This window comes from Chironomus tepperi, unplaced genomic scaffold, assembly GCF_022539635.2.
Source record: "Chironomus tepperi strain 1889 unplaced genomic scaffold, CSIRO-AGI_Ctep_v1 contig_74, whole genome shotgun sequence".
NCBI classification, from domain to species: domain Eukaryota; kingdom Metazoa; phylum Arthropoda; class Insecta; order Diptera; family Chironomidae; genus Chironomus; species Chironomus tepperi.
In genome coordinates this window covers 1729714-1751966 of record NW_027226196.1, presented here as the reverse complement: position 1 = coordinate 1751966, position 22253 = coordinate 1729714, and the positions used below count along the sequence as shown (strand labels likewise).

At 31.5% G+C, this 22253-nt stretch overlaps 5 protein-coding genes across 10 annotated transcripts in view; 3 read left to right on the top strand and 2 right to left on the bottom strand.

The window, feature by feature from the left end:
* The first annotated feature begins 30 nt into the window (after window positions 1-30).
* On the top strand, window positions 31-1485 carry LOC139085607 (leucine-rich repeat-containing protein 15-like). 2 transcript variants are annotated; one of them, XM_070633694.1, is made up of 3 exons: window positions 31-46; window positions 115-186; window positions 345-1485. In XM_070633694.1, exon 3 carries the CDS (start codon window positions 361-363, stop codon window positions 1174-1176), a length of 816 nt encoding a protein of 271 aa, XP_070489795.1. In that variant the 5' UTR covers window positions 31-46; window positions 115-186; window positions 345-360; the 3' UTR covers window positions 1177-1485. The 2 variants fall into 2 exon arrangements, with proteins under 2 accessions (XP_070489795.1, XP_070489794.1); XM_070633693.1 differs by lacking the exon at window positions 31-46 and having other exon boundaries at window positions 56-186.
* tum (Rac GTPase activating protein tumbleweed) lies at window positions 1213-3594 on the bottom strand. 2 transcript variants are annotated; one of them, XM_070633691.1, is made up of 3 exons: window positions 3456-3594; window positions 1635-3377; window positions 1213-1584 (listed from the first exon to the last, which is right to left on the bottom strand). In XM_070633691.1, exons 1-3 carry the CDS (start codon window positions 3535-3537, stop codon window positions 1490-1492), a joined length of 1920 nt encoding a protein of 639 aa, XP_070489792.1. In that variant the 5' UTR covers window positions 3538-3594; the 3' UTR covers window positions 1213-1489. The 2 variants fall into 2 exon arrangements, with proteins under 2 accessions (XP_070489792.1, XP_070489793.1); XM_070633692.1 differs by having other exon boundaries at window positions 1213-1575.
* A 271-nt stretch (window positions 3595-3865) lies between these two features.
* Window positions 3866-5722, top strand: Dbp45A (putative ATP-dependent RNA helicase Dbp45A). The gene is made up of 3 exons (XM_070654008.1): window positions 3866-4059; window positions 4118-4779; window positions 4835-5722. The coding sequence occupies exons 1-3, from the start codon at window positions 3943-3945 to the stop codon at window positions 5607-5609; spliced, it is 1554 nt and encodes a 517-aa protein (XP_070510109.1). The 5' UTR covers window positions 3866-3942; the 3' UTR covers window positions 5610-5722.
* On the bottom strand, window positions 5658-10205 carry Nadk2 (NAD kinase 2, mitochondrial). Its single transcript, XM_070654010.1, has 6 exons — window positions 9914-10205; window positions 7393-8207; window positions 6654-6924; window positions 6240-6305; window positions 6111-6170; window positions 5658-6036 (listed from the first exon to the last, which is right to left on the bottom strand). Exons 1-6 carry the CDS (start codon window positions 9954-9956, stop codon window positions 5930-5932), a joined length of 1362 nt encoding a protein of 453 aa, XP_070510111.1. The 5' UTR covers window positions 9957-10205; the 3' UTR covers window positions 5658-5929.
* A 5238-nt stretch (window positions 10206-15443) lies between these two features.
* Window positions 15444-22253, top strand: part of Syn2 (Syntrophin-like 2) — a 39386-nt gene continuing 32576 nt past the window's right edge. For all 4 annotated transcript variants that reach the window (XM_070633705.1, XM_070633701.1, XM_070633702.1 and 1 more), the window contains exon 1: window positions 15444-15879. The gene's annotated coding sequence lies outside the window, so the exon portion shown is untranslated. The remainder of the gene's footprint in view (window positions 15880-22253) is intronic.

Sequence of the window (22253 nt, the reverse complement as noted above, 5' to 3'; positions counted from 1 at the left end):
TTACTGAATGATTCCTTTGTTTAAAATTTTAAAATTGTATTTTACGGTAATTTATTTAATTTAAATCATAACGCTAGCTTTAGTCTATAGAGTTATATATATATATATATACAGCCGGACATTAAGTGCATTGTATTTCTTTCACAATACATTGATAATCTAATTTGTTTACAAACATTTTGACCGGTAAGTAAAACATCAAATTACAGCAATTATAGCATAATCTGATAGTTAATAGATGTATATGCATATATATGCATTCTTTAATTTGCATTTACAGTACTTATGACTTTGTCTAATTTCTCATTTCTAATGAATTAATTATTTTACCTGTTCCTTGATAGATCCAGTAAACTAGAGATGGAACTTCAATGTCAATTTAAAATACAGAACTTTACATTTCATAAAAATGGAAGAAATGAGTCTGGATATACATGTCGTGTTAAGAATGTAACTTACAATCCAGAACTTAACACAATTGTAATAATCGGCGATCATCAAGAATTCATGACTAACGCAGATGTTCGTGGATTATCAGTTGACAGCGTTAGGAATTTGAAAAGAATTCCTTATGGACTAACAAAAGTCTTTCCAAATTTGATATATCTTCAGATCCGCAGATGTGGTCTAACTAGTTTGACTAAACGGGATCTTATTGGACTCGAACATTTACAGGGTCTATGGCTACCAGAAAATGATATAGTCTCGTTGGAAGCAGATGTATTTGAAAATTGTCAAGGCCTTAAATACCTTTGCTTGTTAAAGAATAAATTGAAGTTCATCAGCAGTGACATTTTTAAGCCTTTAAAGAACTTGACTGATGTCAATTTCTCCGAAAATACTTGTATCGATAAGAACTATTTGGGTGGAAATAAGGATCAATTGAATGCAATGATTGAGGAAATTCTGAAAAAGTGTCAAAAGACAGTCAATGGAAATGAAATAGATGAATCTAAACTTGAAATCATCTCACTCAAGAAGGAAATATTTCAGTTGAAAAATCAATGTGCAGCACTTGAAAATAAAGTCAATGAATTGGAATTGCAAAAGAATGTAAATCCAGGCATATTATCTCGTATTGACTTGTTGGAACAAGTTATATCTGATATGCAAATCAGAATGACAATGATGGAGGATCTGGATCTGAATCTGAAAGTAATTTCTAGCTCTAATTAAGCTCAACTAAGGATTTATATTATTTTAAAAAATATATTAATGATCCAAGAAATCTTTATTCGGTACTATAAGTAAACAATTAATACATTAATGTTTCGTACATTATTATGCTGTTAAGTAAGTAAGTCGAGGTTTGACAATGTTACAACTGATACATAATTAAGTCATTTAGAAAATTATAAGGATTCTTAAGTAATGAAAAAAGCAATAAGAAATGTATAAAAAAAATGTTATAAGTAAGTGCCTTAACTTATGTGCCAACCTTGATAAAAGCTTAAAATAAAGATTTTTTTATATCCAAAAAAAACAAGCTTTACTTCTTCTTCTTTGAATTTGCCGAATATGGAGGCGTATTGTAGAATTTGCGATCCTTGCGCGTAAATTTGAATGACGGTGTGCCTGAAATATCTGAACATGTTAGAAATTTACCTTAAATTGAAAATTTACTCGATTCTTACCTGAATAGAATTTACTGCCATAATTATCAATTGCCTTTTTCTGTTCTTGAGGTGTGACCTGATCTAGCACAATAAATTTAGTCCAATATTCAGTTGGAATGTTAAGCAGGCTAAACATGACAGAATATTGAATTTGTGTTTCAGCAAAAACTGTGTGCTGATCTGGATTAACTGATGAATATCCAACAATTGTTGGTCCAAAGATTTTAGCAAAATTTGTTAAAGGCATTTTGACTTCAGGATATTCAGCAATACGCTGGAAGTGAAGGATAAGGAAGGCTAATGTGTCACGATTTGGTTGTGGAAGTCTTTCGACAGCACGATAAACATCCTTGTTGACATTTTCATCGTCATCAGTTGGAATTGTCTGTGCTGCATTTGAAAATGTCGTCCATAAGGCTAACGGAATTAATGGCTCACTCAGAGAACGTAAAAAGTCTTTAACACAACCACAGAGTACATGAACATCAATCTCTTGTAAATTAGGTATGCCATTATTCTTTAAGAATCTTTCCTTTAATGCCTTAACATCACGATCACTTCCACTAACACGATATAAACCAGCTTCATTTAATCCTCTAGTTTCAATCTCATTAACACAATGTACAATTAATGCAGGAACCATTGGAGCAATACTTGGACTATATTCAGATATTGTTCCTAAGAATCTTGGTGTTTTTACAGCATTTGGAGTTGTATTTTGTGGTAAGCATGCAACTGTAAATCTTTCACGACAATCATGATGAATACATGTACGACATTCAGTACATTTTAGACCAACAGAACCAAATCGAATTTTCTTCGAGCAATGTCCACACGCTTCTGGTTTAAGGAATGTCTTTGATGTAAATTGATGTGGTTTTCCACTAATTGTTGCTGTCTTCTTTTTAACTGTAGCATAAAGTTCCTCATGAAGATTATTAATCTCGTGTAAAGTTGGTGCTGTTGGTGTATAGTACTTTTGTTTTGGCAAATTATGAATCATTGGCGTTGGAGTTTTCATTGGTGTTTTAAATTCTTCTTGTTGGACGATCTTTTTAGTTTGGGGTGTAGCTCCATAATACTGTTTAAGATCCTCGTCAGATGATGTCATTGGAACTGGTTCAATTGAAGCTTCAGCAATAATCGGTGCATATTTGTTTGCAGGAATAGTCAATTTAGTTTGTGTTACAATTTTATCATTTGGTCCAAAATCTAATAAGCTCAACCTAGTGCTGCGACGTTTATCACTACTCATTCGATTTTTATTGCTGACATTAAGGATATTACTGTTGTTAAGTGATGGACGATGTTTCTTCCATTTTTGCGGTCCGTGTGCGACAGGTTTTGGATCAAGTATATCATCACCAGATTGAGTGAGTGATAAGTCTGACAGGAAAGACCCAGTTGAGTTAATGTCATTAAATTCTTCTTCGTCAATTTGATGATTTGATTTACGCTTTTTAGCAAATGTACTTAATACTTGTAAGTGTTTTCGCGTTTCATCTTTCATCGTATTATCGTTAATCAACAAAGTTCTCAATGATTCGAGTTTTGTTTCAAGTTGTGTCTTCTCATTTTCGGCATCGCGCCTTGCTTTTCTTTCCGTTTCAAGCATTTTGCGAGCATAATTTAATTTTCGTTCAATTGATATTGTTTGTTGAGTCTGTTGGTCCAATTTTCCTTGAATGTCTTGTGCTTCATCAACCATTCGCTGATAATCATGTTTAATTAATTCAAATTGATGAAGAAATATCAGGAACTCTGTTTGTGGGAGATAAAAACAATATTTTTTTTTGAAAAAAAACATCCACTAAAAATATTTTTAATCAATTTACTCACTTTCTTCTGCGCCACCTCCACTCAGTTCCTTTTGGCATCTCATCAAGTCATCAAACTTAGCTAATGCTGATAACGTAGACATCGTTAAAACTATAAATTACAACTAAATTAATAAAAATTCTCACTCCGGACGTTTGTTCAGTTTTAACCGTTAAAATAATCTAGTATGCCAACTGATTTTTTCATTCGAAATTCAAATTTTAAACAACCGTTATTTTATTTTGATTGATTTGCCTCATATACATGGTTATTCGTTTCAGAAAGTTGTGTTATAAGGAAAAAGTTTGCAAAGTTTACATTGGCACTAAAAATAATTAACATATTTTCTTAAAAACAATGAAATTAACGACTTTTGAAAATTTTGAATTTTTACCTGTTATGTTGTCGCACCCTGAAGTTGTTGATCCCCTATTGTAAAAAAGCATGCACAAAATAATCAAAACAATAGAAAAAGTTTAAAAAAAAAATTAAATTTAGCAGGTAAAAGATGAACAATAACAGCAGTTTTGAATCCATTGGATGTGCACCATGGATTTGCAAACAAATGAAAAAATTAGGATTGAAATCGCCTACAGATATTCAACAAAAATGTATTCCAGAAATTGTAAGTAAAAATTTCACAAAAAATATATTTTAATTAAGCTAATAATTTATCTGTTCAGTTACAAGGTAGAGATTGCATTGGAGCTGCAAAAACCGGATCTGGCAAAACATTTGCTTTCGCATTGCCCATCTTACAAAAATTATCAGAAGAACCGACACATAATTTTGCATTAATTCTAACTCCAACACATGAATTAGCATATCAAATATCTGAGCAGTTTTTAGTTGCTGGACAACCGATGAATTTAAGAGTTTGTGTAATTTCTGGAGGAACTGATCAGATCCAGGAGAGTTTAAGGCTTCAAAATCGTCCACACATAATTGTTGCAATGCCAGGTCGTTTAGAGGCTCACTTATCAGGATGTAATACACTGTCATTCGAATCTATTAAATTCCTTGTTATCGATGAAGCTGATCGTGTATTAAGTGGAAGTTTTGATGAAGCACTGACAACTATCGAGAGATTTCTTCCAAAAGAACGTCAAAATTTGTTCTTTTCAGCCACAATGAAGGATTTTCTCAAACAATCAAGCTTGTTTCCCATAGCTGATAATGTTTTTGAATGGTCCGAAGATACAACAATTAAAACAGTAGATACACTAGATCAAAGATATGTGTTGTGTGCTGATTACGATCGAGATATGGTGCTTGTTGAGGTAGTTCGATCATATAAGGAAGACAATCCAGATTCAAATGTCATTATTTTCACAAATAAGAAGAAGTAAGTTGATATTTTGTTATGTTGTTCATTCATTAAGTGTAATATACTTTTTTAGGGACTGTCAAGTGTTGTCAATAGCTCTAAACTCAGTTGGATTAGACAATGTTTGTTTACATGGATTCATGAGGCAGAAGGAGAGAGTAGCAGCACTAAGCAAGTTCAAATCAAATATTGTTAGGATTTTAATAGCAACTGACGTAGCAAGTCGTGGCCTAGACATTCCTAACGTTCAACTCGTTCTAAATCATCGACTTCCAAAGTTTACTAATGAATACATTCATCGTGTAGGAAGAACAGCTAGATGTGGACGAAAAGGTCTTGCAATATCCATCTTCAGATTCCCAAGAGATTTAGAATTTCTAGCTGAAATTGAAGGCTTAATTAACACAAAACTTAAAGAACATCTTATTGATCAACGATTAGTTGAGAGAATCTTTATGCAAGTCAGTGTAGCTATTCACGAAGCAGAGACAAAAGTCGACAATGATGACTTTGATGAAAGAATTGAGAACTACAGAAAGAAACGATGGATATTAGAAGGCAAGGATCCAGACGAAGAACAGGCTAAATGGGAAAGAGAACTTAAAAGAAAAATAAAGGAACGAAAAGCAGCACGTAAAATCGAAAGACAAGCCAATAAAAATGATAAGCCAAAAATAGCAATTGAAGACGACAGGTTTAAAAATGTTGAAGAAAAAAAGAAAAAGTTCAAGAAATTAGACCTGACGAAAAAAGATTTCAAAGTAAAGAAGACTCTTCCGACCTCCGCTGATTTAGCAAAAGCTGGAAAATTTTCAAAATCCCTGAAAAAGCAAAAGTCAGCAAAATAATATCAACATACTTGAAATTCATTAATTAATGTGTAACTTTTTATTGAGTTTGTATAAGCTTGCATCATCTTTTTTAATAAAAAAAAATTCTATATACAAATTAACTAAGTCTATTGCTTAGTCGTCTAATATTAAAAATAATTTATAAATATGATCTTGTTATGAACAATAGTTCCTTAAACTTTTGGCTGCTATCAGTCAAAAAAATATAGTCTATAGTATACATAATTATTTTATAAAAACAAATGCATCATATGTAAGGTATGAGAAAGGTCAATATCACGTGTAAAGCACAGCATAACTAGCTTAATATTTCATTTTTAATCTCCTATCTTCATCGTTAATAAAGCGTCTTCAGGTAAAACTTCTAAGAAAGCTTTTGTTCCATCATTAAATGGATAACAAATTGTACCATCTATAACTAAGCCTGTAAAGATAGAAAAAAAATCCCAGAATTAATAATCTATTCCATAGAAATAATCAAGTTTTTAATTAACTTACTTGCATCAAAACATCGACTTTTCACGTACAAATTCTGAGCAAAATCACGTGATTCAAAACCTATGACAACAAATGCAATATAATCTGTTAAAATTACTGTTTCATTAGAATTTATTCAGGTCTGTTTACCTTTTGGATTAGGCCATACTCCAACACAAATTTGTTCTCTTATTGAATAACACAATCTTGGATCATCTGCGAATTAAAGTCACACATTAATAATAATATTCACATTATCTAATCTATTTTATTCGCTCGTTTGCCTAAATGGTCCATAAATGTTAATTTCTATTTTTACTTAATTGACAGAGAATCATGGAAATCAAAAATTACTATTTTTAATAAATTCAATTTCTAACGACTTTTAAAAATTCAAAATTTAACGGCTTTTAAAGATTCAAATTGATGAACTGAACTAAATTGAACACAAGTTTACTGAATGATATTTTCGTTAAATTTAAAAAAGGACCGTTACTTATGCAAAAGAACCGACTACGCAGTAATTCGACATTAAAGCTGTTTAAAGCATGTTCATTTACTTACCAGGCTCAAAAACCAGCTGTTGATTATAAATATCTGAAATAGCTTCTGCATTAAGGCCTTTCAAGTCGAGTTTTGATCCATTTTTAAGAATTTTCAATAAATCTTCGACATTTTTCGTCGATAGACGATTAATAGATGTGTGCCAACTTGTTGAACCTGTTCCTGTCGATACACATAGACCCGAGCTTTTTGTTTTTGTGATTTTTTGTGTTGTATTGGGTCGAATGTGGAGATGAGAAACTCGTGCTGATAACGTTTCTCCAATAAAAACCTTTAATTACAAAAAAATAAATGTAAAGAGTGAATAACATGTCAATTATCATGTACAAAATATTTTGATATTATTTTTAGCCTAGATACTATCATAATTTTTGGTAATTATCTGTTGGTATCATTACGCAGATGGATATAAACGTATTGGGTTATTCCGAAATCTTATCAGGTAATTATTTATCAAATAATTTGATTCCTTAATTCTACTGGATTCTTTTTTTAAATCGCATGACAATTTTGGAAGGACGTCGACAAAAATACAAAAATTAAAAAAAGATGATTTATGAACACAAAAGAAGAAACATTTTCAATGAATTATAATCTCAGCTTAACTACGTAAAATCATGCGGCGTAGGAAAAAAAAATCTTATCAATCGGATGAGACCCCCAATCACAAGTAATAATAAATAGTATTCAGGAATGAAGTTTAAATTCAAAATATTTTGCTAAAAATAGCTCGACATACCTCGTTAAGTGCTAAATAAGGCAGCATACGTTTAGTTGCTTTTGTTTTCTTTCCAGGATAATAAGCACCACCATTAATTTGATCTAATAATGTTGGCTCGGATACAATCAGTTCTTTATGTTCTACGGGCGCCGGATTAAATTCATGTAAATCAACTGGAATTGGAGTATCACCATTAAATTTGAGCAGTGTAATTCTAATGCGTGATCGATGCATCCAGTCAAATTCTCCTTTAATGATTCTCTTAACTGCATCATTGACATCTGATGTACATTGTTTGGGTAACATTAATCGACCTTCAGATCGTAATGGATCTGAATTAAAGCCTACAATAGGGACGGAATTTTCTACGAAAAATGGCGTGGCTCGTGATGCTGCTAATAAGAAGGTTCCATCACCGCCAACAGGCACAATAAGATCAGTCCATCGTAATAATTCTTTGTTAATTGTAATTCGATTGACAACCTTCACTTCAACACCCATTTGACTAAAACTATCAACAACCTTACGTTCTACAGTCTTATGTAAATTATGATAATACAGAAGGGCATCATGATCTGTACCGCGGTTCTTAATCGTCTCCTCTAGCTGACTCGCATCCAAATTTGGATGTCTAAGCTTCTCAAACTCATAACGCGTGAGTTTTGTCACAATCAAGACTTTTTTGATGCGCAATTTGTTGTTCTTTGCATGCGAATGAAATGAATGGTTGTTTACATATGTTGACTTGTTATGAACGGGATTATAGACAGGATAATTGTAGTTTGACGATAAAAGTGCCCGAGTCGTTGCTCTCTTTGCATTTCTACGTAAGCCTGAAAATAGTGCAGGAAAAATTCTCGATTATTATTTACATATTTAATTGTTTTAAAAATATTATAGGCATGTGGATCGATGTAGTGACTATATTTATAAATATACACCGTAGTTATCGTCACTTAGTACCTCAATGTCAAAGAATCACCATGAGGATTAAAAATTTTTTATCTATCAGACTATATTTAATTTTCAAATGGAAAAACCCAAAAGTGATCCCTATTTTTAATTCAATTAATTAACCGATGATATTGATAAGGGATATAACATGTCTTAAAGGATAATAATAGAATCACGTCGAAATTGTGAAATTTTCCCATGACGTGATTTAAACATAAATTCGTAAATCCTCGCAAATCTGTAACGCAATTGAACAAAGAGTATTTTTTTGGAGGCTCGACATGACTGTATGTGTCGAGTACACATAAGATTATGCAAACAGGGAGGTCAAGTCTATGTTTTCGATTATTCTCTTAAGTACCCCCAGTAATTGCTTCTAATTTACATATATGTATGTAGTCTACAATTGATAAATCATCATCCGTCGTGTGTAAAGAGAAATAAGAATCATTCTCAGTGCTGATAACACACAGATGAATTTTGTGTAGAGAGAGTAAATATTTTTCAAATAGAAGAAAACTACTTGATGCTTTATTGGAATAAGGCTTGTGTGTTACAATTTTTTTCACACATTCAATTAGATCAGGATGGATTTTGTTGTCACTTTGGCATGGAAAAGATATTAAAATTTCCAAAATGTAAATGGATCAAAAAACGCTAAAAATTTTAAATTTTTTTGCAAAACATAAAATTTGAATTTTTGAGTCGTTAGAATTTGAATTTTGAAAACCCGTTAAAATCAAATTAATCTTTTAATGAGTTCACTCGTGAATCTTCTAAAATTTAGTAATGCAGTCTTTATAATTTCAACAACAATCTGTTGCACAGCCAAAAAATTCGCTTCAATTCACGAGACTTTCTGTGCCACTTTTCCCTCTGCATATAGAAAATGCGTGGATTTTAAAAATAAATGAAAATAAACAGCAGATCATGTCAAAATTTTTCGTGCTCCTATTTTCATTTTATCAACAAGAAACTTTGAGAATGTTCAAACAATTTCCATGATAGAAATTTGAGTATTACACAACTTTTCCATTTATTCTGTCGAATTAATCAGAATTTTATCAATTTTTTTTGTACCTTATCAAGAATCACATTTCTCATAAATTATAGAAAAAGAAAACTTCTTATAAGAAGAACGAGTAATCATGAATTTGGCATTGACTCTAAAAAATAATATATATACGCGATGTGATGACAACGAGCCGGCGATTGTGTAAATTTTGTAAGAGCAACAGAAAAAAATTTCTATTCACTTTTTTTTTTCTCTATTTTATTTAGCACGATGTATGCAGGCTTAATTAAGAAACTTGAATTGTGCACCAGCCAGCTATAGCTTATATATTATATAAAGCACTTCAATTGAGGCAAAATTGCTCTCATTTTGATTTTTATTTTTCTTATACTTAGTGTATTTGCACGATTGATAAGAACGAATGGGATGATGACTTCAAATTGTATCACTAGGTACAAATTGGAAGTAAATTTAGACGAAATTCTCGCAAAAGTTGAGAACGAACAGGCAAGCATAAAATTTATGTATGTCAGATTTCGCAATTGCATATGAAAATAGAAATGACATTACCTGCGAGGACAACTGTGGTTAATATTCTATTTGTAAGCTGCATTGCACTCTTTATTAATTTAATTCACCAAGATATTCTTTATATTAACTTTTCGTTGTTTTTTTCTTTATTTACTTTTTTGTTGATATCTTTTGCACCTTTAATATTTATGATTTCCTTAATTTCTGATTATTCTCAAGTGTTTCTGCTGTTTATAATAATTATATTAATTATTTATTTTTGTGTTTACATCTCTGTTAACTTTTCTTTTCAAAGTTTTCTCACTAACTAACTTGAGAATTCATTTTACAAAGAGCATAGACACCAAATATATATACACAACTTCTTTAAACGCCCTTTCGGCGATGTAAGATTGCGCACGTAGCACATAATGCGTTGTTTGAAATTGTTATCTACGTTGCGGAGCTTAGCTCAATGAATGTTCGGGGAAATTCCAATTTTTCTTCTCGTATGTTGATTTCTGAACTTTTCTATTGTTGTTTTTGTAATTTTTAATTTCAACGGACATTTTTTATTTGAATTTTAAAAATTGAATCAAAGTCGTAGTTGACTACCGTGTGAAATTGAATTTTTCAAGAAAAAAATCCGCCAAAAATTTATTTTTTAGAATTTTAAAAGCCTAGGTTAGCACAGTTTCTGAGTTATTTATAAGAATCATAGATACACAGTGGTTCAATAGGAACTAATCGTCACAAGAATAGCAGGAGCAAACAGATAAGTAACATCAAAACAAAACAACTCTGAACGCGGGAAAAAAATGTACTAGAAGAAAAAAATTCAAAATTATTCCTGATAACCGTTATCACTCAACATGCGTACATCAGCAATTAATGTGAGTAGTAAGAAGCGTGCTTTATTAATCAGAACATAAGATTTACACACCTCATTTCTCCTATGAAATGAATTCAGTGCCATAAATCATATGAAAAAATCTCTGAATTCTACATATTATCACCATTATTAACATCATTATTCTTGCCATATCTCAATGCTTTATACACTCTTTGATGACTTAAATTATTATCAAGCAAGTATCTCATGAGATCCAGTTGAAATATTTACACATCTTATAATTGAAGTTAATAACAAGCACGTTTACTTTTCCTATTGGGAATTGGATGTGGATACATCCAAAAACTTCTTACTTTATCACTTGACATACTTTAGCTTACTTTTCACATATTAGCAACTCTTCTTCTTGCATTGTCTTTACTCATTCCTCTACTATTAGTTGATATATGTTGAGTCTCTTTAGTACTTTTTATCCCCATTGTTCTTCATCGTCCAACACCTTACATTACTTTTTTTGTGTGTCTTATGCTGTAAACTTTCCTCATCTCCTTTCATGTTCATGAGAATACTTGTAAAATTTATGTCTTGCGATTTAATAAAAGAAAAAAAAAACAATAATGGTTTATATATATATCATCGCGATGCTTTTACGCTTGGAGATGAAAATTAAGATTTATTTATGGCATTCCATTCTCATACCCTTCATTTTTTAGCCATTTACAAGAGGGGGTCATAGCTTTGAATAGTTCAAGTTTTATTTTAAAATGTCAAATTTCATGTATTGTGACAATTCACTTATTGCGTTACAAGAGTGATGCGCAACTTGTGTGTCGCCGCACACTGCTGCCAAAAATACTTAGAATTGGCATGAACCGTATGCCGTGTAGAGGCTTACCACCCATTGGTGAAGTGAAAAATAAAAGGGTGCTCACCACTGCGGTTACCGAGCGGCGCTTCGCGTTAATGTCAGTCATGTGACAGCCATATGACTGACGTGTCATGAACGTGACATGGTAATTTTAGGAAACATGACTGTCTCGTGGCACTGATGTGGTATCCCTGTACATAATAAGTGAACAACCCCTTTAAAGATTACAGAAAAATTCATTTCAGTTCGATTTCTTCAACCCTAACAATTATCCTAAGCAAAGACCCCCCAACCAGTACCAATCTCTCCCTTTCAATTTACCGTACATATGTACTTCTCTCCTTTAGTAAAAGAAAAGAAAATAAGACGAAAAAAGGGGATCTTATAAAAATGTTACGTGCGTAACAATTTTATGCTGTATTTGGGGGGTGCATTTATGAGCATAAAATTGAATAAAACAATGGAATCAAGATAACAACAGGATAGCGTGCGTTAGCTTTGGGATTAAGTTATATAAATTTTATTCTATTCAAGGCCCTATCCAAATAACTTAATGTCTTTTTACCTTTAACCAACATAATAAGTCAATTGAGTGCACAATTTTACGTTCATGCCAATAATCAGCCTCATATTTTATCAACAAAATTGTTGAAAGGTTTCCATTTTTATTTTAAACCTTTTTTTAAATAATATATCACCACAAATGTGTATAGCTGCAGCGGTTGACTGTTAAAGTACCCATATGTATGTGTTCACCAAAGCTTTCAACATGATAAAGAGCTACTGAGAGATGTTAAGCACCATCAGCAACAAAACTTTATTTCAATTCATTTTCTTTACCCACTCACACAATTCGCCCTGTTAATGCTAGAGAAAAAGAAATGTCATATTAAATGGGGTTACTAGTAACATTATAAGATGCTTATACACAATAAGAGAGGACTTTTATGGGTGTTGACTGAATAAAAGCTAGATTGTTTAGTGGTAGCGCATTTATTGTTCATCTTGAGAACAATGTTGACTGGAATTGGAACAGAAATGGCATTATTTCATCTAGAATGAGTGTAGCTGAATGTTTTTGAAAAATAACGAACTCTTCAAATTCAAAAATTTTAACAGTTTCATATCAACATGAGAAACGACTTTTTAATGGCTTGATGATCCATAAATGATAATATAAGCACTTCAAAATTACATTATTTAATCACATAAGAACTGATTGACTCCGCTAATCAAATATGATTCATCCTTGTTCAATGTTTTCTATTTTTGAGTCATCTTAACCTGCAATCTCAAATAGCACAATGCGACGAACTGCAAAATAAGTCAAAATCCGCCGTCACGGTGTCGTCAGAGCAGTTTTGCGTTTAACTGTTAATACGAAGACTTAGAGATGTCCTAGCAAACACTGCATTCTGTCCGGGAATCTTCTAAACTTATCTACAATCCTAACCTCAATATCCTATTTATTGTACATTTCTGCTATCTGACAATTATGGTCTAATGTTTCAAAAACTGCTTCGTTTGCCTGATGCAATCCATAAATGACCAGAAAAAACTCTGCCTTCTCTTTGGATATCATGCATAATGACTTAACGTCTATCTGTGCAGATGTGTACATCCGACCTATATTAGATGAAAATGGACAATTTTTTTTTCCAATGCACACTGACTTTGCAAACTTTTGAGTATTTATGATGTTTTCTCGAGTCAACATGAAAAACAACCAATTTTGCACGTTTTGGATGCTAACTAGTTTACTATGGAACACAACTTATCAGATATTGCTATGGAGAACCATAAAGATTCAATCAGGCAGCCAATCGAAATATCATTGTATTGTCGTATAGTATAGTGAAAAAAAAGCTGTATGGAAGATGTAGAGCGACAACTTCATTCAAGAATGTAAGGATAATATTTTGTCGTAAAACTTTTTTTCTTTCTTGCTTTCCATCTTTATTACTGTTGATATTACACATGAATGAATAAAATGAGATTACAGCACCACAATGTGAGTTGAGAGTAAGACATACACACATAAATAACAAAATATTTTAGATCATTCTGTCTTTTAATTGTATCTCTTCAAATCCGACTGAGATGCACTCTCGAGTGTATTAATTAAGTTTGGGATATTTTTTCTATGCTCTATTAGAATTTATGTGGTGGAAATAATCGCTATCGTTTGCTGATAGAACAGATTCCCCACAAATATAAAGTTTCATTAATCGAGATTATTGCTCTTTAAGGATTTAATAAGGTTATTTATATGAGTGTATTGTGTATTGTAATCGACGTTATGGTGAGCTGTTAAAGATACATGAATTGAAAAATTCTCTCATCTTTACATTAAATATTTTAAATACACATATTAAAGTATAATCCTTTATCTTTTTCATTTTTTCCCATCACGTATTCGATTGAAAATTTTGCACTCTTGTTGCTCGCTGTTTCGTTAAGATTATGAATTTTTTATTAAAAACAAAGCATTTGATAATACTCGACTATGATATCGAATACGTTTCTCAATTTTCATCTTTTGTTACATAACTTTATGGAACTTTCTGTTTGATCAGAAGGGATGGAAAGCAATAATTGATGTTAAAGTTCAAGCTATTGTTCTTGTGATGGTCATTAAATGTGGTTGCTGAGAGATATAAGGAGGATAAATTTGTGTAACATTTAGGTTAACTGAGGATTGTTTACTCTTGAGGCATTCGATATTTAGGAGAGCAAGTAGTGTCAAATATTGGTTTTTGATAGTCTTCATTTATGATTGATATAATTTGGTATTTCTAGGGTCAATACTCAAAATGTTACCTGATTTGTCTACAAATCAGTAAATAAATCAAATCAAGTAAAATTAGACACAAATAGAATTATAACGTTAATTTAGAATTCAAATTGTAAACATAGTATATAGTTGAAACCCACTTTCTAATAAAATGCCATTCTATATTTAAACTCCGAAGAATAAACATCATTGTGAATTTATAGATCCGTAAGGAAATGATTATAATTAAACTGCAAATGCACATATACAAGGAAGACTTGCTATAGTATTTTTATTGTCAAATTACAACTGCCAATAATCCAACTTTAATCTTTATTAGAAATTATCTACGAAACTTAAAAAAAGACAAAACAATAATTTATCATCATAGTTTCAGACCCTTTTTTAATCAAAATGTTAAATATCAAGACTAATAAAGCCCTAACGTACTCATTTCATCAATATTATTCTTCCTATGGCTTCCTACGATCATGTTATTTTTGCGTATAATATTTTTGTAAAGGCTTTATTTATGAGCCTTAAGCAATTTGCTGTATTAGATACATAAGAAGATGAAACTACATTGTTCAATACCACAAACTGTACTATCTCCCACATAAAGCAATTATATTGTAAATATGTAGTTTCTAGATATTATTTCAATCTACAAAGTCAACACCTTACATCCTATAATGAATTAAATTTGCAAATATATCTCAAAAAATCAACAACTGAAATTTATTAATGAATGACTTCACATACATCAAATGAATATTTTGCTGGAAAATAGAATATTCCATATTAGATAGACATCATAGATGGAAATAACAATGGAATAATATAAAAATCTATCTAGACATAAGAGACTAACCAATCCAGTGCAATGTTTATAATTTTATATTTCTATCTCCACGTGCTTTTATCTCTTCCAATTGTTTATGTTTACGATTTTTGCTTATATCATCCTGAAAATGAGCTTTCCAATATGCACAGGCAATTGGAATGTTGGAAATGAAAAGGAAATATTCTGGTACAAAATTTCCTTCATGTAATTTTTACAATCTTTTCTTGCTCATTCGTAGAAAAGTTGTGAAAATGTCAAAATGTGTGTCGATAGAGCTCGTGAATTTATGAAAAAATAAAAATTTTAGTTATAATTATGATGTGAGTAAATCACAGGAAGCGGAAAATATTAAAATAATTTCAAAACTAAAGAATTTTCTTATGAAATCAAGTGAATTAAATAAATTAATCGTAAAGCGTAAAGTCACGGGAAATTAAATTCAAAAAAATTAAGTTGTTGGTGCAAAAAGTAGAAATTTTTTTAAGGTGTGTGTAAAAGAAATTGAAAAGTTGCACAGTGCATTATCGTTGGATACAGAAGGAAGGTCAGAAGCGCATTGAAGAAAAAAATCAATAAAATCAGCTGAAAATCTCATGGAAGAGCAATAAAAGGGAGACGAAAGAGAGGAAAATAATAGAAAAAAAGACTTTGAAAAGCGGAATTCTCTTTACATTTATCGATTTTCATTGTAAGTAAATATAGGTTTATGTGTAATACAATCTAACATCTACATTATGCTGTTCCTTAAATTTCCCTCTTTTTTGTTTTGTTTCCAATTCGCTTATTTTGCGAAATTTCATCATTAAAATATGTTTCTGAAGTGGAATCGTTCACTAATGATACGTTGAAGTTAAGTGGGTTTGGGGTTTACTTGGTACTAAGGGTTCGGGTTAAGAACAAGTCGTTCTGAGTGACTGGGTTGCTATGTATGTGATTAAGTGATCAATGACATAGGAGCAATCAGATTTCAAAGATATTCCGAAATTCAAGCATTGTCTTGATTATATTCCGCGAAACACACAGTATCCGCTACGTCGCCGTTTTAACGGCAAGACACGAAGTTGCCTTGATTGCACCATGACGGCGGATTTGACTCGTACTTTGCCTGTTGGGCAATGAGTCACTAGCTTATTGATTAATCGAAATAGCGCATTGGGCAGCAGTTTAGCCAAATTGCTGCATCTACCAAAGTCATTAATCACTTTCTTTGCTGAATATTTGGCACCATGTATGAACACCATGTTCCAAACGGTCGTCATTTACGAACGACTCCATAAATGAATGAAGAGACGATGCGAAAAGAATAAAGAAGGAATTTGTGTCACATTTTATCAAAAGCCTTATGATTGATGTCATAAGCAGATGCTAAAAGTTACATTACTTTCAATCTTCTACTTGTTTAGTCATCCATCATCGATTCCGACGCATCCTAGAACACCATTCGGATATCTTCTCACTCATGATGTCCATTAGAAATTACTAGATACTAATATGAAATAAAAAAAATAGTATTTCCATTTTTTGTGTATGTTGAGTCAAAATAAAAACGAAAGCTAAAAATCGATATCATATAAGTCAGCTCAATGGAAACATTTTTCATGTCAAGAGATGTTGATGAAGTTTTTTTTTTTTTTCCTCTCGCAAATAAAAAGGGTTCTTATACGTATTTTTATTGCTGATTTTTAGATACATATTTCATGTTAAAGTTTCATGAGAGAAATTTAATCTTTATAAACCACTACTTAATTAGTTTTGCTGTTTTGGAACTTTGAACAACTTTTCTAAAATATTTAAGCTCTGTTTAGAAGGAATTTGGAAGCTTTTACTCTAAATTTTTTAATACTTCATATCATTTGATGGAAATTATTGAGGGATTTAGTTCTATTTTGGATTATTTAGCTGTTATTGAGCAGAAAAATTTAAGGTTATGTATTAAGTTGCCATTTAGACTTGTTTCTCAGTAAAGCAAGACTTGACCTATGTCTTGTGGTTTTCGGATGTAAAGTCTTATTCTGGATCATTTAGAGTATATGAATCTAATAAAATTGAAGCAATCAAGAGTTAATATCTCAAGCAACACAACATACTCACTAGGGTGCCGCTACTTCGTCGTGTTAACGACAAGACGTAAAGATGCAATAAAGACTCCATGACGGCTGTTTTTGGTCCAATTTTATGGCAAAAGCTAATATTTGCCACAGCGTGACGTTAGATCTATGCGGATTTAACATTAGCATATCCAGGCCACATCCTCTAAGTTCTAAATACAAATAAGCTACAAGAACCTTGCCAAAAAAATAAAGAAATTCTAATCTCTAGCTATCTTTAGTTTCCAATAGTAACAACTCCGAATATTCAACAAAAACATCCAAAATTTGCCCAATTTAAAAGCATTTGACATTTACCCGACCCAAAATCATCAAACCCATCAATTTTCTACAAAATTCATTGCAGCTATGAAGTCAAAGCTTCAATAAAATTACCGATTGAACCAGATGTTCATTGTATAAAGAAGAAGAAAAATTCGTTCAAATATTTACCATAAATCTTCGACTTTTGAGATAGCGGTTTGATTTATATTTCATGTGTGAATGCTTCATTTTTAAAAAAGCTTTCATAAACTTTTCACAAAGATTCTAGCCAAAAAATTATGCTTCATACGTTCCACGTCAATATTAACTTAAACTTTTCAAATAAAAATCAATAGAAAAATGATATTTTTGGTCAATAAAGCTTCCCTCAAACACGTATTTCAAAAGCAAACTCACCAGTGCTTATCCGTTGCTCTTGTGAAAAGATTAATAGTCGCCATCAAAACTCTCTCCTCTCATTTATCATGGATATTTATTTTTTTTTTTTAAAAAATTACAAAAGTCCTCGTGTTATTGATCGAGGGACTTAAGCGCATTTTTGTCCCAGCGATCAGTAATCGATAATAGATATTAAGTTTCCTACTCAAAAAGAGATCCATTGAGATCCAGGTCACTTCCAGACCTAATAAACAAGTTCCAGATCACTTCCAGATCTAAATAACAAGATCCAGTAAGTTTCAGATCACTTCCAGACCAACAAAACCAGATGCAGTTAATTCATAGTCACCATACTAGAAATTTAGGAACTTCATCATTTTAACGGATTTTCAGTATTCAAACCACAAAACGGTCAAAAAAATTCAAACTTTGTTCAGTAAACACTGTAAAAACATCAAAAAACATTGAAGAACACTGTAAAACAATGAAAAAACGTGTTGTTGTTTTTGTTGTTGCTGAATATGAAAATGAAAATTTGTTAATTATAGCATTTATGCGTAGATTTGAAACTTTTAAATGCCCGTGGCCGTAATAACTTTATGGAACTGAACTTTTAAAACTATTCCGAGCTCTCTACGATGTCTAGATAAAAAGTTTTTATCGTCAGCCGAACAGACATACATTGTGTCTTATTAAGCTACCTTTTTGAAAAAAATTTCAAAAATGCGCTAAAAAAAGCCAATGTACGATGTTCCTTTTCATTTTTTCTCGCGAACTTTTATATATGCTGAGAACTATTCATTTCATTTTTTTAGGGGGTTATTCATATTTTACGTCTATCACAAGATAGTTTGATGATTGACGTACCTTCGAACGTAATTAGTGAATGGGTCCTAGATATTCTCATAGGTACAACATAATACGGTTGTTAACCGTTATTAAAAATTTAAATTTAATTTAAGCAATAATACATTGATTGTATGAGAATATCCATGGTTCTTGGTTAAAGAACTCCTTCATTGTCTTTAAGGGATTGGCTCTTACTGCAATGGTAGATTAGTGTTGTTCGATGTCTAGATCAGTCGCTTAACACCAAGATGTGCCCATGGTACAGATAAGTCTGGAAAACACTGTGTAAGGTCTAGCATTCATAAATCATTGAAGACATCATAACTGAACAACTCTTTTAACAAAATTGTTCTCATTTTACGTTACGTCTTTCAAAAAAGCACTCACACGCTCAGTCTGTTAACGATTCTATAGTAATGATTTAGCTCCATTTTGTTTTACATGACGGAGAATTTTTTCCACTGTAACATAACGAAAAAAAAAAAGAATCATAAAACTATTGTATATAATAATGTGTTCATTGCATGTCGACAGGATTTCTTTGTATTCAATACATTTTGTTTAACTTCTAAAAAGGCGAATTGATTAAATCTCACGAAAAAAAAGAAGTAAAGTTCATCGCTGTTGATGAAAAGAATGACCATGTAATGTTCTTTTGTAATTGGGACTAACTGTCTGTGGTCAATATACTATTTATGAATGTTACTATAATCAGGTTAAGACACACGAGAACACACCGGGGTTGCTTTATCGAAATGCATTCTCGTAAAATCTGAATTTTCTCCGAAGGAACTTTCATCTAACTTTTTGGTTTTTGTTAATGGATACATTCAAAAGTGTATGAAAATGTTTTAAGGTTGATGTTTAAGGCACTTTATTAGGATATAAAATTAGATCGAAAATTTTATGAACCATCGAAGCATATTTGAATTTATTATTCGGAAGGCTGAACTTTGTTGTATGGGATTTTCAACACGTGGACCATCTAAATGCTTGTTTTATTCCTACAATTTCATTAGAATTTGACTTTTTATAATGGATTTTTGTTATTAGATGGGGAAAATATAAGAAGAACATAGAGTCGGGGTTTGAGATTCTTGAAATAGAAAGATTGTTTGCCTAGGGCAGTCGATGGATAGGTCAAAGCTAATGATTTATTCTGATCTTGCTTATAATAGCTGATTCAGGTATAAATCTATGAATTTGTGTTTAGGCTATCAATGAATCAGAGTGCGGCTATCTGAAAAATTTCTGTTATTTTTTTGTTTGAATTATTTTTTTCGTTACTTTTTTCAAAAAATAAATTTCCGTTATGATGAAATAACCGATTATTCCAAAACATATTGAAAAAATTTTCAGTGTTTACAAAAAATTTTTAAGCAAATTTATGCACAAAATAACGTTAAACCACATCAAGTGAATTGTATTAAGATATTAGAAGCTTCGAAATTTGTATTAGAATGAAAATTTCTAATGAAAACTTCGTATATATTTATTTTGTTACAAAATTGCTAACTGTCAAATTATTTTTAAATTTTCTAATGAAACATCGAATTTTGAGAAAAAATTCGACAATCAAATGTCGAATTTTCGGTTTTCAGGTTGCCGCACTCTGCAATGAATAAGTATCTAAAATTAGTTTCAATCTTACCCGATAGGCAAGGTGCCGTCTTGACAACTTTGTGACTTGCTGTTAATCTGGAGACTTTACGATGTCCTGGTGAACATATTCTGTTGTTCGAGTTAGATTTTGTATGAATTTAGGATGATACCTATTTATAAACTTAATTCTACACAATAATTGTTTAAGTAAGCATTATGCCACCCTCGGTAGCTCATTAGATAAAAGCTCTTGACATTCAATTAAGAGAGCGTGGGTTCGAATCTCACTCGAGCTATGTTGTGGGAAATTATAATTTTTCTTCAGAATCTTAGTTGTAGTAAGGTTCTGAATATCAATTATTCAGAAATAAGTAATTGGAATCATAAGCAACCAAAGAGCATCCCATAAAATATCTAGCCCAAATATTTCCAATTTAACAAAAATTATAAGGATTACCTCTCCGAAAGAGGGTCATTTCCACAAATATAAAATAATGGATGGTACATAAATCATATCCTCGGTTTGTAATCCATTAAGAATTTAGCAACAAATATCTCTACCATCCGAAAAGGAACAGCACAATTACTCCTCATTAGTATGAAGTCTCATAAATATAAAGAGACACATTAAATCAAATTAAGTTAAGAATTATTCATTGATGATTAAATCTTAGTAAATGAAGAAAACTTGATGTTCAACTTTAATTTATTCAGAAAATTTCGTTGTTATTTATGTAACATAAAATTCCTTGTTGAATGGCTTCAACAGACGAAAAATGGTGTCTGTCAATTATGCGAAAGATTCGAAGGTGAAAGAAAAAAAATATTTATCAATTTCGAAAGGTAACGAATGACTGGAAATGAACATTTTTCTCGTTCTTTAACAAGCGATAAAAAAAATCCCACGCGTCTAAGTAAGAAATCGTTTTTCTACTCCAGTTATCACATTCCATCCACCCAAGCAAAATTTTTGTTCAAAAGTTGTTTTTTTTCCTCACCTTAATATACCTCTATACACAGTGATTTTATAATTTCTCATTCCTCTTGCTTATTTTCTAATTCTATTTTACCTCTTTTTTTATGTGAAATAAAACATGCTTACGTTAAGGTTCATGAATCTTCCTTAAAAATTGAGTGGGAAAAATTTGTTTTTTTGCTTACTCGTTTCTATAATTGGTTGGGGGTTCTTGATTTGAATAAATGTTTGGTTACTGATTGTTATTGTTTTGAGAGATTTGTTAAGAATTGTCTGTGTTTTGAATATTTACGTCAGTGCTTTTCAAACTATGCTCTATGACACACTAAGTGCAATGTTGTTGAAACGTGTATGTGCCAAACATCTTGGTGATAAGCAACGTTCGAAACCCCATACTGCATGCAGTTAATAGTCTATTGGGTTCATGATGCTGTGGGATACAGTTCGGACTACACTGCACTAGTAAATAGTGTTCCAGGTCAGCTGTTGCATTATTTACTCATTTCTTCCTTGACACACTGCAGAATCTAAACTTTCACAAAATCCTTAGTTGAATTTGTAGGATTTGAACCTGACTCTTCAAATTTAGTATCAGTCTTCGTGAACCGCATGCGACCAGACCTTATCAACTGAGCTTTTAATGCACTTTAGCTTCTTTGTCTGATATTTACTAACATCAAACTTATTCAAACGATTGATCCCCCACCATCATTACATCTACTTGCGTGCAGAAGAATTTGAATTTTAAATGAAAATTGGAAATTTAATAATGAGTAATTTTTGTTCAATTAGAGCAAAAGCCAGAGGAAAGAGAGTTAAGAAGTTGAATAGTATATCTTTACTAGATGGTACGAGTGCCTAACAATATTTACCGTCAAGCCTTGA

Excerpts from the sequence above, each read along its gene's own strand:
- tum (XM_070633691.1), bottom strand. The coding sequence starts at position 3,537 with ATGTCTACGTTATCAGCATTAGCTAAGTTTGATGACTTGATGAGATGC. Across the intron at positions 3,378-3,455 it reads TGGAGGTGGCGCAGAAGAAA|AGTTCCTGATATTTCTTCAT; the intron begins GTGAGTAAATTG and ends TCCCACAAACAG. Across the intron at positions 1,585-1,634 it reads TGGCAGTAAATTCTATTCAG|ATATTTCAGGCACACCGTCA; the intron begins GTAAGAATCGAG and ends TAACATGTTCAG.
- Dbp45A (XM_070654008.1), top strand. The coding sequence starts at position 3,943 with ATGAACAATAACAGCAGTTTTGAATCCATTGGATGTGCACCATGGATT. Across the intron at positions 4,060-4,117 it reads AAAAATGTATTCCAGAAATT|TTACAAGGTAGAGATTGCAT; the intron begins GTAAGTAAAAAT and ends TTATCTGTTCAG. Across the intron at positions 4,780-4,834 it reads ATTTTCACAAATAAGAAGAA|GGACTGTCAAGTGTTGTCAA; the intron begins GTAAGTTGATAT and ends ATACTTTTTTAG.
- LOC139085607 (XM_070633694.1), top strand. The coding sequence starts at position 361 with ATGGAACTTCAATGTCAATTTAAAATACAGAACTTTACATTTCATAAA.
- Nadk2 (XM_070654010.1), bottom strand. The coding sequence starts at position 9,956 with ATGCAGCTTACAAATAGAATATTAACCACAGTTGTCCTCGCAG. Across the intron at positions 8,208-9,913 it reads AACCACAGTTGTCCTCGCAG|GCTTACGTAGAAATGCAAAG; the intron begins GTAATGTCATTT and ends CACTATTTTCAG. Across the intron at positions 6,171-6,239 it reads AGTATGGCCTAATCCAAAAG|GTTTTGAATCACGTGATTTT; the intron begins GTAAACAGACCT and ends TTGTTGTCATAG.